General features: G+C 41.6%; 1 protein-coding gene and 1 long non-coding RNA gene across 2 annotated transcripts in view; one reads left to right on the top strand and one right to left on the bottom strand.

The window, feature by feature from the left end:
* The window catches only part of galnt10 (UDP-N-acetyl-alpha-D-galactosamine:polypeptide N-acetylgalactosaminyltransferase 10 (GalNAc-T10)), a 46,058-nt gene extending 32,541 nt beyond the window's left edge, over positions 1-13,517 (bottom strand). The window contains exon 1 of the mRNA XM_077504112.1: positions 13,136-13,517. Coding sequence (XP_077360238.1) covers positions 13,136-13,306 — 171 coding nt within the window. The 5' untranslated portion in view covers positions 13,307-13,517. The remainder of the gene's footprint in view (positions 1-13,135) is intronic.
* LOC144005793 (uncharacterized) lies at positions 9,788-10,892 on the top strand. The gene is made up of 3 exons (XR_013279656.1): positions 9,788-10,117; positions 10,485-10,571; positions 10,653-10,892. It is a non-coding gene; the product is annotated as an uncharacterized LOC144005793 (long non-coding RNA).
* Positions 13,518-15,997: the final 2,480 nt, after the last annotated feature.

Raw genomic sequence — 15,997 nt, forward strand, 5'->3', positions numbered from 1 at the left:
TACTACGGATACTGGACAAAGGCCATGACAGATGGCCGCCTCCCTGCTTTCAGCCTGCAGAGAATTGTACTCGGTACTAGCAAAAGAGGCAGTTTGGAGACTTTTATGTTGCTCCCCTTGTAGCGTGTCTATCCTGCCAAATAACAGTGAGTCAGTGTTTACCTTAGCAGCTGTCAATGCCAAAAACAAAGCATTTCCAATTGACCCAGTGGAATAAAAGGTTCTTTATTGAAATATAGAAGTGGTTGCAAGTACGGCTTCAATGATTAATTGAATAACGCAAATAATTTAATTACGGCAAAAGGGTGCTGCAAAATGTCTGCCTCAAAGCTTCAGTAGATACCGTCTGAGAAAGTAAGTAAATTTACTCAATTACTTCATAATGATTTTGTGCAAAATATAATTGTAAATTAGCGGAGCAAGTTAAATCGGAAAAATTTGTTTCTCAAACATTTCATACATATTGGAGATGTCTTTGCAAAACAGACACTGCAATAGTTTTGCTGACTTATATCGTCAGGATCTAATACTGGCCTATGCTTAGTTAAAATGTTTTAAAGTATTTGGAGGGGTATGTGTGATTCCACGGTTTGTTGAAAACCTAACAAACCCTTTTAGTAGACACCAACAATCCAGAGTCGAAACTATAACTGGTCACCTGCTCTACTGTTTCCGACAAAGCCAACATCATCCTCTCAGTGTCCCCGGACTTTCTTGCCTGTAAGCAGGACATTATCTCTTCGCATTGCTGCCGGCTTTGCATGGGCCAACTGGGAGCGGTGATGGTCGGGGGGGATGGAGCAGAGCAGAGGACAGATGTGGCTTACATAATGATCCGCAAATGAGTTGTCTCCATGGTCCTAATCCTGCTAGTATCGTTTCGTGGCGCTTCTTAAGCCAGTACACCGATCCTGGGGTATTGTGATTCTTCCAAATGCAGAGAGAAATCAATAGAGTCGGCAGCAGGAAGAGGTTTAACAGCTAAATTGAATGCTTGTTAACAACAATTGGGCCACGGGACCGGATAATGTACAAAAGAGAGAAACAAAAGGAGGTCCTGAAATAATGGTTACAAACGGGAAAATCTGTTCCCTGGCTTAGTCTCTTGTTGCAAATTTACACATTAGCTAGGGGCCATGTGACGAATCGCAAAGACCCGTTCACCTGTGAAGAACAAAGCAACCAACATGGCTAATCAGGTTAAAGATAAAAATGAGGAGCCACAGACCACTGTTCTGCAGCCTTCGAATATCTTACCCATGTTAAACTAAATTCAAACTATGACCAATAGACAAAAGTGTAGCTGTATACTCGCTCTCAATGTTTTCATTGACGTCGGGTGGGAGTGTTAAGCTTAAGTTACAAGCTTGGTCACAGAATGAATAAAACTCTTAAATCAAGGTACCAATATAGTTCTACAGACAGGCTCTAAATCGTGAACAATTTGGCAAAATATAAAATGGCTCGCTCATAGAAACATTTTCAGATATGGGCATAGACCAGAAGATTTACTTGGTTGCTTAATTTCACAATTGATTGATGGCTAGGCAGTAGGCGCCGAACGGTTTGTATGAATGCAATTACTTCAATTTCTCCTAATCCTTCAGCATCTCTCTTGAGCATCAACACTTCTGGCTCATAGAACGGTATGAAACGCATACTAACAACAGGCGACGAGAATCTCACTTGCGCTGAGCCAATATTGAACCGCATGCCTCACACATTGTTCCCACCATTCCTGCAGCTGTGCTAGCATTCATTCTGAGCTTGGTGTCATTCACCTTCACCCACACAGCTTGTGTTTTCCTGCATTATTTTACATCTCCAATGAATGCCAGTGAAAGTGTGGCGGCGGGAAGGAGAAGATGCGTTTGTGTGCGCGTTGACGTGTAATGATCAAAGCCTGGTAAGTACCCATGATGGCATCCACTGCTGCTCTTGTGAGCAGCTCGGCAAGAGAAGGCCACAGTCTAGCAGAGCAAGAAATGCGGCAATTTCTGCCACGTCAATCTTCAAAACTGCCTTGACCAAAAATACCAGACCGACGGCCTCGGTTCAAACTATTGCTCTGAAAGCGATGGTGCTTACAATTTTGATACCAAGTACCATCTCAAAAACACTACCACCATAATGACCAACGGTGATATAGCGTAGGAGGCGTGGAAACATGCCAGGGATTTTATTCCGACAAACGACAGTGATGTACGTTTAATTTGATCTGACCACGGTCATAATTAAAACACATATCTCAAATCGTCTTTCCACATTGAAATGAATGGAAATGCCATCCATTATCCATCTATGCCTCCATCCTCCTCACCACACCCCACCAATAACCCGCCCCAAAAACACACGACATTTTTGTGTGTTTTTACAAGGAAAATAGTATAGTGGAAAACAGCGTTGATAATTTCAACCTTTGGTCACGACTCATCTATTATTGTATTTTTGAGGTACAATCATTTGTTATGGGGGTGATGCCTCAGAGAAACTGTTTTTATACGGTATATGGTAGACTTTTAGCACGCCTAAAATAGCCTCTAAAAAGGCATCATCAGTTACACTGGAGTCTATAAATTAGACTGAAAGCGTACATTAGTATATTTAAAGGCTAAAAATCTGATCCAACTTACAGTACACTACAATCAATCACGATAAAAGTCCAAACTTTTCTAGAAAGCCACACATGATCATTTTCCATTACCATCATTTTCGGCTGATTAGACATCCACAAAGGCAGCTATACCTTGTGACCTTTACTGCTGCCAAACAAGTAATACGTTAGCTAGGGATTTGTCGAGCAGATTTTCTAAAAAAACAAAAAACAAAAGAAAAAACAGAAAAAAACAACAACAAAAAACAGAAACTAACAGTCGATTTTACCATTTGAAAGAAACTAAATATGGGATCAAATGGTGGCAAATGATAAATCGCAAATATTTTGCCTCAGTGTTAAATGGGTTTTCGATGGGGTCGCCCAGGGAACGTTTCATGAATCATCCAATGGCGCTTTTATCAGAAAACATCCAGGGTAAGATAATAATGAGTCCAATGTTCAGCACTGCGGCTTACAAAGAAAGAAGCTTTTCAGCTCCTGTTGCCACACCTGTCTGATAAATGCAACCAGGCCAGTCAAATCCACGCACATTCCTAATGGATTACTGAATTACTTTTAGATTGTGTGCTGTCAAAGACTCAAAACAGTTGGACAACGAGTCGGTTATATCAGTTATGGGCTGTCAAGGACTCAACACAATTCAGTTTTATTCGTCGAGCACTTCAAATACAAAAGCAGCTGAAACAAAATGATGTACATGAATAAAAATCAAACATAACACAAAAAATCAAAATGACAAACTTTAGGGCTTATGCTTTTAAACAAATGAGATCAGTTTCATCAAAGGCTCATTTTGAAGACAAAAACTTTACTATATTGCACTATTCATGATCATCTTTTGACGCGTGCTAGCAGATGATTACTCAGTTCACATGCTAGAATTTTCAATGTTCTTCAGTTCATGGCGCAAGAGGTGCACAGTGAGAAAAAGCTGATCATTCAGGGATAGTGAATCATACATAGAATCGCTATAAAATCAAAAATTTATTTGTCTGAATCCTTACAGGAGCCAGCTATTTCTTCCAGAGGCTAAGCACGGCGAGCAGGCCTTAAACTAGCAATCGGGGATTATCTTAATCATCTGAACATTAAAAGTTGAGAAACAAATAAACAAGCAGCATGTTCTGCTGTAATTAAAAGCCTGACTTCTCGCAGGCTGCCCTGCTTTGCTGCACCTGTCCTTCGTTTGGCTGGTGTGGGCCAAAGCGCAAACGCAACAAGCCTGACCAGCATACTGAGCAGGTTCTGCACACACTCAATCCGCCGGCGGCGAGTCAACGTCCGCCTTGTGCGCGCCAGGTCCCGGGGGAAGGAAACGCTCTCCAACAAGGTCAGCCTGTGAACAAACACCTCTTTTACCTGCTCGCGCTCGCCTTTCCCTCCTGAGGTGTTTTATCAGGACCACCACCACCAACACCAGCAGCAACCTGACACTCTCATGCTGATACACGTCTGCAGCAAGCAGCTCCAGTTGTCTTTGCAAATGACTTTCAAGCTCTCCGTCTCACCGGTTTCTCGAGGCTTAACAAATTCAAGATGCAATCTATGCACCTGGGCTTCCAGCCAAGGCAGAGCACAGATGCCCCATTCCCAGTGGTTGGACGTAATGAAGTACAAATACAGTTGTACCTTGAATTACGGATGCTCCAATTCATAGTACGACAACTGTGTCGTCTACTACACCAGCATTTACTATTTTATTTAAATGACAAAAGGAAAGAATAACTTATAAGTCCCTTGTTTATTAGAAACACACTGTAAATCCACAAAGTAGTGACCATAGATTTCTTTAAACATTTGTATACATTTTAAAACTTTTTTGCATGATGATTACAAAATAGGAATGTAAGTTACAGGTATTAAATTTCACAGTCTACATTGGGAGCACCATAAGCACTATTTTAATACCACCGTCCTGCATTGGTACCTTATACACACACACACACACACACACACACCCACACACACACACACACACAGACAGCCGAGAAAAAGCCGGCTTAGATGGCCAGTGTGAAACAGGCTTTAAAGCTCCACTAGCGCATTCGATTACTTCTGTCACTTCAATTAATTCTGCGTTTTAATTAGCATCGGCTGATGCCGTCAGCTTGTGAGACTGATAACAAAAAAACAAAAAACAAAAAAAACTTAGCGGAAAAGGTCACAGAGCGACAACGATTTATTTTCGTTTGTGTTATTCACAAAGAGAGGTGGAAATCTGAAAACACATGCCGCAGAGTATTTATAGTCCATGAGTGTTGTTTTGATTACCAGCAGGAATTTAATTAGGTTTCTTTATCTCAAACAGGAGCACTGCAGACGGTGTGCACATGAAGCAAGCACTGGCATTAAAACCCCAGGAGTTTAGTCGTGTGGTTTGGAATTACTACAAAAGAGCAAGGGGTTCGCAAACTTAACCCGCAGGGCTCTATGCTGCCTATTTGTGTCCACTTCACTTGCTTTTTTTCCTCCTGAAGCATTTGGATTTAATATAAATGTAATGAAACTTCCTAAGGGGGTGTGGATTGTAGATTTATGTCATTTCCAACTTCAGATTTTCAAAAATAGCATACAAGACAAAAGCTACGAGTCTAAGTAGTCTGTTTGACAAGTGTAACTCAAGGAGGCTTGGTGACGAAGTGCTGCCACAACCAGGGAAAATGCACTCGGACTGTCTTTATGGAGTTTTTTTGTTTTTGTTTTTTGTTGTTGTTTTTTAAAAAAAATAATCTTGAGAACAAGTCGCAATAACATCTGTACTTGGCATTGGCCCATCAGAAGAAGGAGCGGGGTGAGCAGTGGCTCATTTGCACAAGGCAGCACCAGCTTCAAACCCTGAACCTCAAAAAAAGTGTGAGGCAGATATACTAACATGCATTTTGAAAAGGGCAAAATATGCGGTTGGGACCCAAAAAGGATGTCTTTTTCTTTTTTTTTTCCTTCTTAAATTGGTTCGCCAGTTGTCACAGATTAAATTATTTGTTTTAAATTGATAATCTGTCGTTTCTGCTCCATTTCCAACCTCATTCACTTGCGACATTCACGCGTAAACCCTGTGATGTGAAAAACCAACTCTCACATCCACTATCATAATCCGTGCTTAATAGTTTAAATCCTTCTCTGAGACTTTTCTCTAATTGCTCTTCACCTCAAAGGATTAAAAACCGGGAGCTGATGTGATTCATTTAATTGCCGAAGTCCGCCCCGCCCGGTGGAGAAAATTCACTCAGGTTTTGTTGTCGCTTCTTGTGAAGACAGTGAATCTTGCTGACTGTATCGCAGTTCATCTTTCGCACCCCTGCACAGATCTAAGGAAAAGTTTTTGGGGGGGTGTTTTACAGTACAGTGGTCCCTCGCTACTTCTCGGTTCGATTATTGCAGCTTCACTCTTTCGCAGGGTTTTTATTTGTGATCATAACTTCACTATTTCACCGGTTTTCTTCGTATGTCTGCTTAATAGTAGTTTTTCCTTTTTATTTTAAAACATTCCTGGTGGGTTAATGCACAGTAATTCCTTGTTGTGTAAACACAAAGCCAGTTGTCATGACTAGCATTCTTCTTCTTCTCTAAAATAGAAGATGAAGAACTTTTGCCGGAAGTACAAGGATTTACAGCGTTGGAATAATTTGCATTTAAAAAAAAAAAGAAGTTACATTTATTTAGTGTAACAAGTGGTTAGAAGGGCAGAAACTGTGTGTGGACTGTGGGGAGAGATATGTTTTATGTGCTGTGTTATGGTCATGATTTTGTATTGTTTGACCTCCTCTAATATGAGATGACTCATCTCAAAGGCAAACTCCACAATAAAGGTTTCAATTTGGGGTGTTGGCCACAATTTGATCCGGAAAAATATCCCCTCTCCGCAACAGTGCAGAATACAGACAACAGAGTTACTTTAAAAATTCACCTTTGTGGTGGCATATCAGAATTCCGAGAGAGAGGAAACAACAAGGCATCTCGCAGGTCAAACCTTCCGACTGCAGTTGGAGAGCCAAGGAAAGAAAATCTGGAGCGCTCGGGCCCTGACAGACGAACGCACAAAGGGCATCAGAGTCTGACACATTGGGTTCAGGCTTGTTTTCTGTAGAGATCGCCCACTTACAATGTCGGGGACCCGAAAATATTCCCCGCTATAAATCACGAGAAGGGCAAAACGTGGGCGCAATATGATTTATTTTGTGTGACAAACCTCGGATAGAAGTCAAGTCAAATAAAACTAAAAGGATATTGCTGTACAAAAGGAGACGATGTTACATGATGACATTGAAGACATCTTTTGGAACAAGACACTACAAGGAGGAGATTCATTTTATCCAAGAGGAGACTGAGGGCAGCAGGAAAACTGACCACCACGCTTGTCCAGGGGGACATCTATCTCCAAGTGTGGCAGAAACGCACAAGGTCCCCGCAGTGATGAATGTGCAGCAATTCTGCCAACAACGTGCGGCTCGTAAAAGTAGCCTCCAGTGTACAGGCAAACCGCATGATTCTCATTTAGCTGTGACGGGGCCGTGAATCTTTGCCAACTTCCCTTTCAAGAGCGCACTTTATCTTCCACTGACTGGGCGATGACCCGATCGCATGATGCGGCTCTGGACAACCCGCCGGCGGCCTCGCAACCGCCATGCCCCAAAAAATAGAATCAGAGTTGCAAGGGTTGCAAACGGCGGGAGCATTTTCAATAAATTTCCGGGAAGTGAATTTCCACTTTGGAAAATCTCCAAATTGGAACCTTTCCAAGTGCGTTTATGGAAATTAACCAAGAATTAATTTGCAAGTAATTTAATGTAAAGGTTTAACACTCAAGCAAAAATGAAATTTGGTTGGTTTAGTCCAGATAATGCTGAAACATATTTGCCCAATTAAGTTCTCCATAAGAGCCAACCTTTATTTTGCTTTGTTAATTCTCATAGATTTCTGAAATATGCCCTTATGGACTGTGGTTTTTTCAGTTTTGCAATTGAGAGCGCTTCCAAGCACACCAACCGTACCATAAACACAAGAAATAATTTTCAGAAAGTAAAAAGTTTCTTTATGCACAAAACCAAACACGTGTTGAGCCATGGCCCAAAAACCAAGACACGGACTGGGCCATGGTTACCAGTAAGATCCCCCTAATTCCCATGTAAACTTTCCAACTTTGAACATTTCCAGAATAGTTCAAACCTAAACCTGACCATGCACTTCTTAGCCTTTCTGTGACTCTTCTAGTCGTTCTGCATTTTTTGTTGCAACCTGCTGACAAACAGTAACTACCTTCTGCTATATAAATAAAGATGACTTGACTAGACTTGACATCATCCTGTTTGAATTCTCGCAAGAGGCAAGGCAATTCCAATCAAATCATCGTTGCATACGGAAACATCATTACAGTAGTTCCTTTAACTCTTTGACCGCCAATAACGCCTAATAACGTCAACTACTTTTTTTGTTTTTATTTTTTAAATCAATGGGCAGTGCAACATATAAGTGCAGCGCTGCCTGGTCAATGTGTTGTGGAATGAAAAACACCCAATAACTATGGCCAGCAGATGGCAGCATTGTATCTCTTTTAAACATGACAGAATCTGATGAAATATAAAGTTTTCAAGGATGACGTGAATGATCAAAGCCTTTGTAATGTTCAATCTAATTCACAGAGCGTCGCTAAACAAAAAATATATATATATTCGTGTCAAAGTTACTGTTGTGGAGAAAATGCATTGTTTCACAAAAAGGTTGTTTTCTCCTTATCTTTTCAATTTTCGCTCAATGTCACTCAAATGACCTACTGTCAAATGGTGATTACTAAAGAACGAAATAAGGTAGAAACATACTTTTTTCCTTTCATGACAGAATGGAACACAATCTTTCATTTGGGACCCACCATGTTTCTGTAGTAAAAGCACACAATATTCCGTTTGCCTTGAAAGATAAGTTAAAATGCTTGAAATCGGCTGGCACTGTCTGGGTTGTTTTTATGGATAATGTGTGGCAGTCAAAGAGTTAAGTCATTGATTGAACGACTCGATCGGACAGATGAATAGCGAGTCAGCGCTTATATAGACGCGTTTGTGTACGCACTGTATCTTCCCAATCACTGACTTATTAAATGACTCTGGAGCTCGACAGCTGTTATCGCGCTGTTTGCTAATACGTAACAGGCTCTCTGCGCCGTTAATCCCATTCATTACGTCGCTTGTCAGGCGAGATATCAAAATCCAGACAAGTCAACTCCGGAGGCGACGCACAACGAATGAGAGAACGCGGCGACTCACAAACTCAGCAAATTAGCTTCAACTTCCCGTTCAAAGGGAAGATATTTCACACTGGAATAACAGCTAATCGACATTTTCTTATGAAGAATTCCCTCAAAAAGACAACAATCATCTCAGTCAGGCCTCTGCAACACTGCCGCTCCACAAAACTCACTCTTACCCCCCCCCCCCCCCACACACACACACACACATTCCATGAAAGCCTCTATTCAGAAGGTTTTGGCGCATTTGAATAAGAGGAACTTCTTTTGTCAACTATTGTCGGCGTCGGCTCGCCAGGGTTCGTTTTAGAGGGATGCATGGGAGGATTAATTTTAACTTAACTGTCACGTTTCTCTACTTAAACATTTGTTTTACCTGGATATACCCCAGACCCACCCACCATAAATCTAACTGCACAGAAAAACGTCTGAAGAGACTTACCTGGTAGTATAAAATAAGTAGTGAAATACAGCATAAGCATTAAATCGGAATAGGGCACTGGGTCCTGCAGGGTAATACCAGCCTTGTTTTTACGTTTGCATAAAGATACTTCAAGGCTTGTGGGACGAATCCCGCCATTGTTGAACAGCATTTGTAGTGACGCCAGAGTTTGGCCAAGCGGGGTCACCATGACAACGAGCACCCCCACTATGTGAGGGTCCTCATGTGAGCGAGAGGAAAATGTTGGGGTTGTGGTCAGGGATGACAAAATTAAATGAAAAATATCATGCCTTATCCATTGTCCTGGGTTTTATTTTATGTTTTGCTTGAGGGTTGGGGGGGGGGGGGGGGGGGGGGGTCATTCCCTTGGGGCCCCTACGGGGTATCCTGACAACAACCCCCAATAGGTCGCTTGCACATCGTAATGCATCATGGGAGTTTTTCCTTCGGGCGCCATATTGGGTGTCCGCCGGTTCACAAGGTACACTCGCGAGTTACACGGTAGAGCTTATCAACCTGTTGTAATTTTCGCAGTATTTTCACGATTTACCGGAAGATCAAAAACAACGATACAGGCAGAAGGTGTCTCTGTGTGGCGGGATTGATCCTAATTACGTCCTGACCAAGGGTGATTTTTTTTTTTGACGGAGAAAGCTTGCTGGCCAAATGTGACATCTCTGGACATCTTTCCCTACCTCGTGTTGACAACATGCTCCATAACACGCCAACAAATCCCCGGAGGCTTACAATTATTTTGTAAGCGGGTGGATACAGAGTGTAAACTTTAACATCGCATCAGAAGAAACGGTTGCTGTTGCACGTAAGTAAACCACATGGTGTTGGTAATTCTGCACACAAAAATGTTGATTTGTTCTCAGGCTTCCTGTTATCATTGTGTTTACATGCACAGCTGGCTTTACCTGATGTGGTTTTTCTAATAATTTTATAACAGGCAAATATGGCAGAGCGTATAAGAATAAAAAGTAACTACACAGCCTCCCCGTGGCTTAATTAAATTTAATGCTACCCTTTCACTAGTTACATGTTACTTAATCAACTTATTCTAAATGGTTAAGGTTAACCACTCTCAGAGGACGTATTTTTAGTTTCAGTTTCCAGTACAATAAAACGTGTTCATGGTAACTACTGAGCATACTGACAGCTTTTCTTATGATCTCACGGTTAAGGAGGCTGTCACAACACCCAATTTCTGTCTGGTGCCAGATGGCAACAATTCCCATCACTTGTCACGACAACACCAATAGTATTACCAGGTATGTATGGCTTTACTTTTTGTAGTTTCTTATTTAATTCTATGTTTCATATTTTCATTACAATGTTTGTAATATTTTCAGATTCAGGCACAGATGAGTTTAACTGGACGGGACTTCTGCGACTTTGTGGTGTGGACAAAGTGTGATTGAGCGAGTCCACCCAGATCGCTCGTTTTGGCCAGCTGGAAAAGCCAGAGTTTTTTTTCCCCCAAAATCCCCTCCTTACCTGAACTGCTCGGGAGAGCATTTTCTAGATCAGCAGTGGACTTCCAGTGTTCCTGCTCAGCCGCTGTCACCTACCACTTGCTCATGTACTTCAAAGATGCGTAATAAAGTAATTTTTTGTGCTGCAGCAGATTGTAAAATCAAATGATATCACTTGAAGTGTGCCAATCTAGACTGCCAAAAGGACAGTGGTTTTGTGACAAGTGTGAAACAAGGATTATTGGGAAAACTGAAACACAGTACTGGTACTTGTCTTACATTAAACAAATTTAAAAGAGAGCAACTTTTTCCTCTGTACATAGTATAATGAAAGTCATTGCGTACCCCATCAACATTACATCATACCGTCATCTCAGGATGGTAGGCACCTGTGCTAAAATAAACTACATTAATTAACAGTTCAATTTTTAACCCTGAAATTACTACATCTAATCATTATTCACTTCATTTTTTGTGCTTTTAGAAATAATAGAGATTTATGCCATTACTTTAAGAGGGACCATATTGCACATTGAGTCAAATCCTGTCATTTGTATTATGTATAGCTTTGTAAACAAACCCAACAATAGAATTTGTATAATCGCTGCCTTTATTAGCGCCAAACAAACAGTCGCATGTTGTCCTCCTCCAATGCTTTGATGCTCGCCTTCGTTTCCATCATGTCATTGGCAATCAAGTCGGTGTGGCATGAGATCCCTAAAGAAAAAAATAAATAAAAAATCACACAAAAATACGGTACCAGTAATAGGTTTAATATAGTAAAGTAGTATAGTTTTTTTGTCAGTGTAAAAGAAATTTACACATTTGGTTGCATTTTTTAATGTATGAACATTGCTACAGGCAAATACTTATTTCTATAAACACTTCCAAATGTCTCTAAAATATAAGGTGCGTGTACACACACAAACAAACACATACATTCACTCATGCATACAATATATCATGTAATGAATTCTGAGTGGCATACCAGAGTCAATGATGTCAGCAGTACTTGAGGGTACAGGTTACTGGAGCCATCTGGCTGCATAACTGCAACAATCTCTGCCACTTCGAGTCGTCTTTTCTTTGCTTGTCTCTCCTGTGCACGTTCATATCTTGGCACCGACTGGGCTGAGACATGGATGTTGTAACTTGGGACCCAACTTTAATGTTGGAGCACAGTCGGGATGATTGGACAGAAAAACGGGCGCAGGGCGACCTGTTAAAATAAACAAATATATAAACAAATAAAATATGGAAAGACTGGTTATTTTGCCGCAGTAGGGTGGCCGTGAATAAGTTCTTTAGCATGATGTGTAGGCTACCGGGGGTCTGTTTTCTTGCATCACCCCCGGGGGTCTGTTTTCTTGCATCAGCCCCTTCTGTCTCTTTTTTTTCTAAGTTTACATTTTGCCACCAAAAAACATGTTATCGGCATTAAAAGCCCAAGACTAATCAATCCAATTTCAGCAGTAAACACTTAACTAATTGGGTGAAAATGTTCGATGTTAGCTTTCGGCTAACGTCCGCTAGCCAGCTTGTACTACCGAACTTGCTTGCTCATGAATCCAAAACATAAGCAACTTGCCCATATATGGGCGGTCGAAACGTTATTAATCCTCATGCATTAAATAAAGGTAAACAAGCTTACCGCTCACAAAGTGATGGCTGCACACACGAGCCCAAAGTAACGACTTCCCTCCGGAGTCGCACTCCTCTGTCTCCAGGCCCTGGTTCCTAATTATTTTCGGAATTCGGAAAAAAGACCGACCATTTTCCCCCTTGGCTTTGTTCGAACAGCCAACGATGCAGCAACAATGTACCATTTTAAACGCAGAAAACAAACGTGATAGATACGTGTTAGACCGAATCGCTACGTAAATGGAGGCCACCCAGCATGGCGACTACGAGAAATCCGAGGCGGAAGTGACGACATGTGCAAGCGACCTATAAGGGATGAAATGTTGGGGTAGTGGTCACAAAAGTGTCATGCCATGCTAAGCTAACACCAAAGGCAATGCTACGTTGAACTGTCAACCTGTGAACGCACCACCAGCAACTTCCTTGAAGTCCGCGTTGTATCAACTTCACTTGCTCCGCGGTGGCTACGTGGCCCCAGGACACATCCTGGTCGCTTGGGCCGCTCGCCGACCACGCTGACACGGCTATAAACATAAGGCCAACGTCGCTACGACTTCTCCGCTCACGCACGCACTAAGAGGGTGTTAAATGTTAGCGAAAATCACGACTTCAGAAAGCAAAACTAACACTGGAAGTCCTCCGGAGACTCTCGCGCTGGTTTATTTACCGACATACATCCGCGTTACGACGACGCCATGGCCGCGCTGCTTCCGCCTCACCTGAAGCTGCGGTCCGACGCCCGGTACGTCCGCCGCCGCCAACGCCACGTCTGGCGGGTTGTCCAACACCCGGTCCCGGTATAACGACCACAAGCCGACGTTGGGGAGGAAGACGAAAGCCGCTACGAGAAGCCCGGCGAACTGCAACAGCCTTTTCTCCCTCCGCCTCATCTCTCCGAGAGGGGAAAAGGAAGCGTAGGAGGAAGCGGCGGTGGGGGAACCAAGGAGAGCCTCCCCCGGGAGTCCACGCTCGTTTAGGCGTTATCCGGCTGGAGGGAAGTTCCACTCTCTGACAGCGGGGCGGAAGGAGCCCGTCAGCCCGGAGCTGTGACGCCGAATGGGAGCCGGCTGTCTGCCGCTAGAGGGCGGGAAGAAGCCAAGACTGTGAAGAAGGGGGAGACGCGGGAAGGGGGATTTATTTTTTAATTAACTTTTTTTTATTTTTTTACTTTTATTTATTTATTTTAAATCAAACTTGGGGTGTCAAAACATTAGTATAAAAAATACAAATAATAAAATAACGCCTACTAAAAGATTAATTGGAGAAAAAAAAATAAAAAATCCCATCATCTGTTGCGTTCAAATGCACTTTGGACATAAAGGTTTCAGGGCAGGGCTTGGGCAGCCTACGGACCGTGAGCCTTAAAATGTAAATAATACATAACCAAGCAAACGAATGGTTTATGATGGAATAAATCAATATTCTTAAATGTATGATATAATAATGAACAATAATTCTGATGTTGAATATCATATATATATATATATATATATATATATATATATATTAATCCAAGTGGACAATGCTGTTAAATGGCACCCAGATCACAGACTACAATTAATTTACATTTTTCAAAAGCTTTAGTAATATTGTAAAATATTATGGGATAATAATTCAATAAAATTTGAATAGTTCTATATATATTTTTAAAATGTAATCCAAGTGTAAAGTTCTCTTTCAATGCATTCTGATAATTGACTAGGGTTAGAGTGAATACAAGTTTAAAGTGTTTATAATGAAATAATGAAGTAAAAACAATATTTAGATTAGAAAATTAAACTTTAAATATACAAGTACTGTATATTCAAAATTAAGGGTTGATAATCAAATACAAAAATATTGTGATTTCATAAAATCATAAAATGTCATAAAAATGTTTTAAATGAATCCAAGTGTAAGCCACTGTCATTTTAGTTTAGTTAACAAATGCAACAAGTGGTTGCTAGTAGGCAAGTGGGGAAGAAAAAAACATTGAACAGCAAAAAAACACAAAAATCAATGCAAGTCGCATTGCAAACAGAATGTGGAAAGGTAAAAGTGTGACGAATTACAGCACGGTTGGTTGGCAATAGATTGTGCCAGCGAGCATAGACGAATACACTGCCGTGTTTGAAATGGAAGGAACGGCAAATCAATGGCAAGCACTTTGGAGCTGCGTCTCCGACAACCGAGCAACTGGGATCTGCTTCATTCGTATTCTCCCTGTGCGTGTCTGCACTCTTATAGTTTTCATTCTGCTTTGCCCGCCGTTGTCATTTTTCTCCCCCGTCTCTTGTTTCCCCGGTTTGCCGTCCGAGCATGAAATGAGTTGTAAAGTGCTGAACAAGGAGGAGAGATTACAATGTTCCCGTGCAAAGTCTTTGAGGTCTAAGAGGAGAAACGTCCACATCCGTCTGAAAATGTCGACTGCTGTGTGGTTGGTGGGTCAGCGTGTGCACAGACTCTGATGTGGGCGGCCTTTATTCCACAATAGTGTAACAAATGCTAAATTTATCACTTAATTAGCTTTTAAATTAGCAATTGAACACTTTAGGGTGGTGGTGTTTTGATGATGATAATGATGCAAAACACGAGATGATAGCAATATGAATTATAATACCAACTTTAATGTTGTAGTGTTTGATAACTCAAACAAGATGTTGTTATTTAATGTTATTTCTGAATTTATTAAATAAAGTTCCATAACCGCACATTCCTTTTTTTTCTTTTTTCCCCCACATTCATAACCCCACATTCCAAAGACATGCATGGCAGGTTAATTGGGTGCTCCGAATTGTCCCTAGGTGTGATTGTGCGCGTGGATGGTTGTTCGTCTCTGTGTGCCCTGCGATTGGCTGGCAACCAGTCCAGGGTGTCCCCCGCCTACTGCCCAGAGCCAGCTGAGATAGGCGCCAGCACCCCCCGCGACCCTTGTGAGGAATAAGCGGTCAAGAAAATGGATGGATGGATGAAAGTTCCATAACAAACTAACAGGTGAATAAATATTTTCCAAGTGGGATCTTGGATCTATGAAGAGGAGACTGTTCTACTCCAATCCCGTAGGTGGCGGTAACGCACACTAGTTGAGTTTTTCTTTCCGTCCGAAACAGTAACTAATATTTTCTGTGTAATCATGCCCCGAGTAAAAATTCTCTTTGTAACTTTTATCTCTTTGTAGTTTTCATCTGCCACTATCCACCATGTAGTTCATAATACGGCACTTTGTGTTCAAAGTAATTGTGTTGTTATTTCGATTCCCATTAATCAGCAGCTCTGCAGATGTTTCCTCGATGCACTGGGGCAGATTATACATGAAGATACCTTTCCACCAATCGATAAGCTTTACTTACCTGACATTGTGTGTTGGTGGACTGGTGCTTCCTAATTGTTGATCACAGTGGGGTCATGGATGCGGCTAATGGATTCCCTGCACTTAGCTGCCAATCACGAGCAGGCACACTGGGCGAGTCAAAGCTCTTGGCAATTCAGCTTGGATTCTACACCAATCTCTCTCTATGGAAGAAAAACAAAAATATAAAATGTGGTAGGCCGAATACAATGTTTTTGTTGCACTACAATATTATTGAATTGCTTTTGCCTGT

Source organism: Festucalex cinctus, chromosome 18 (genome assembly GCF_051991245.1).
Source record: "Festucalex cinctus isolate MCC-2025b chromosome 18, RoL_Fcin_1.0, whole genome shotgun sequence".
Taxonomy (NCBI): domain Eukaryota; kingdom Metazoa; phylum Chordata; class Actinopteri; order Syngnathiformes; family Syngnathidae; genus Festucalex; species Festucalex cinctus.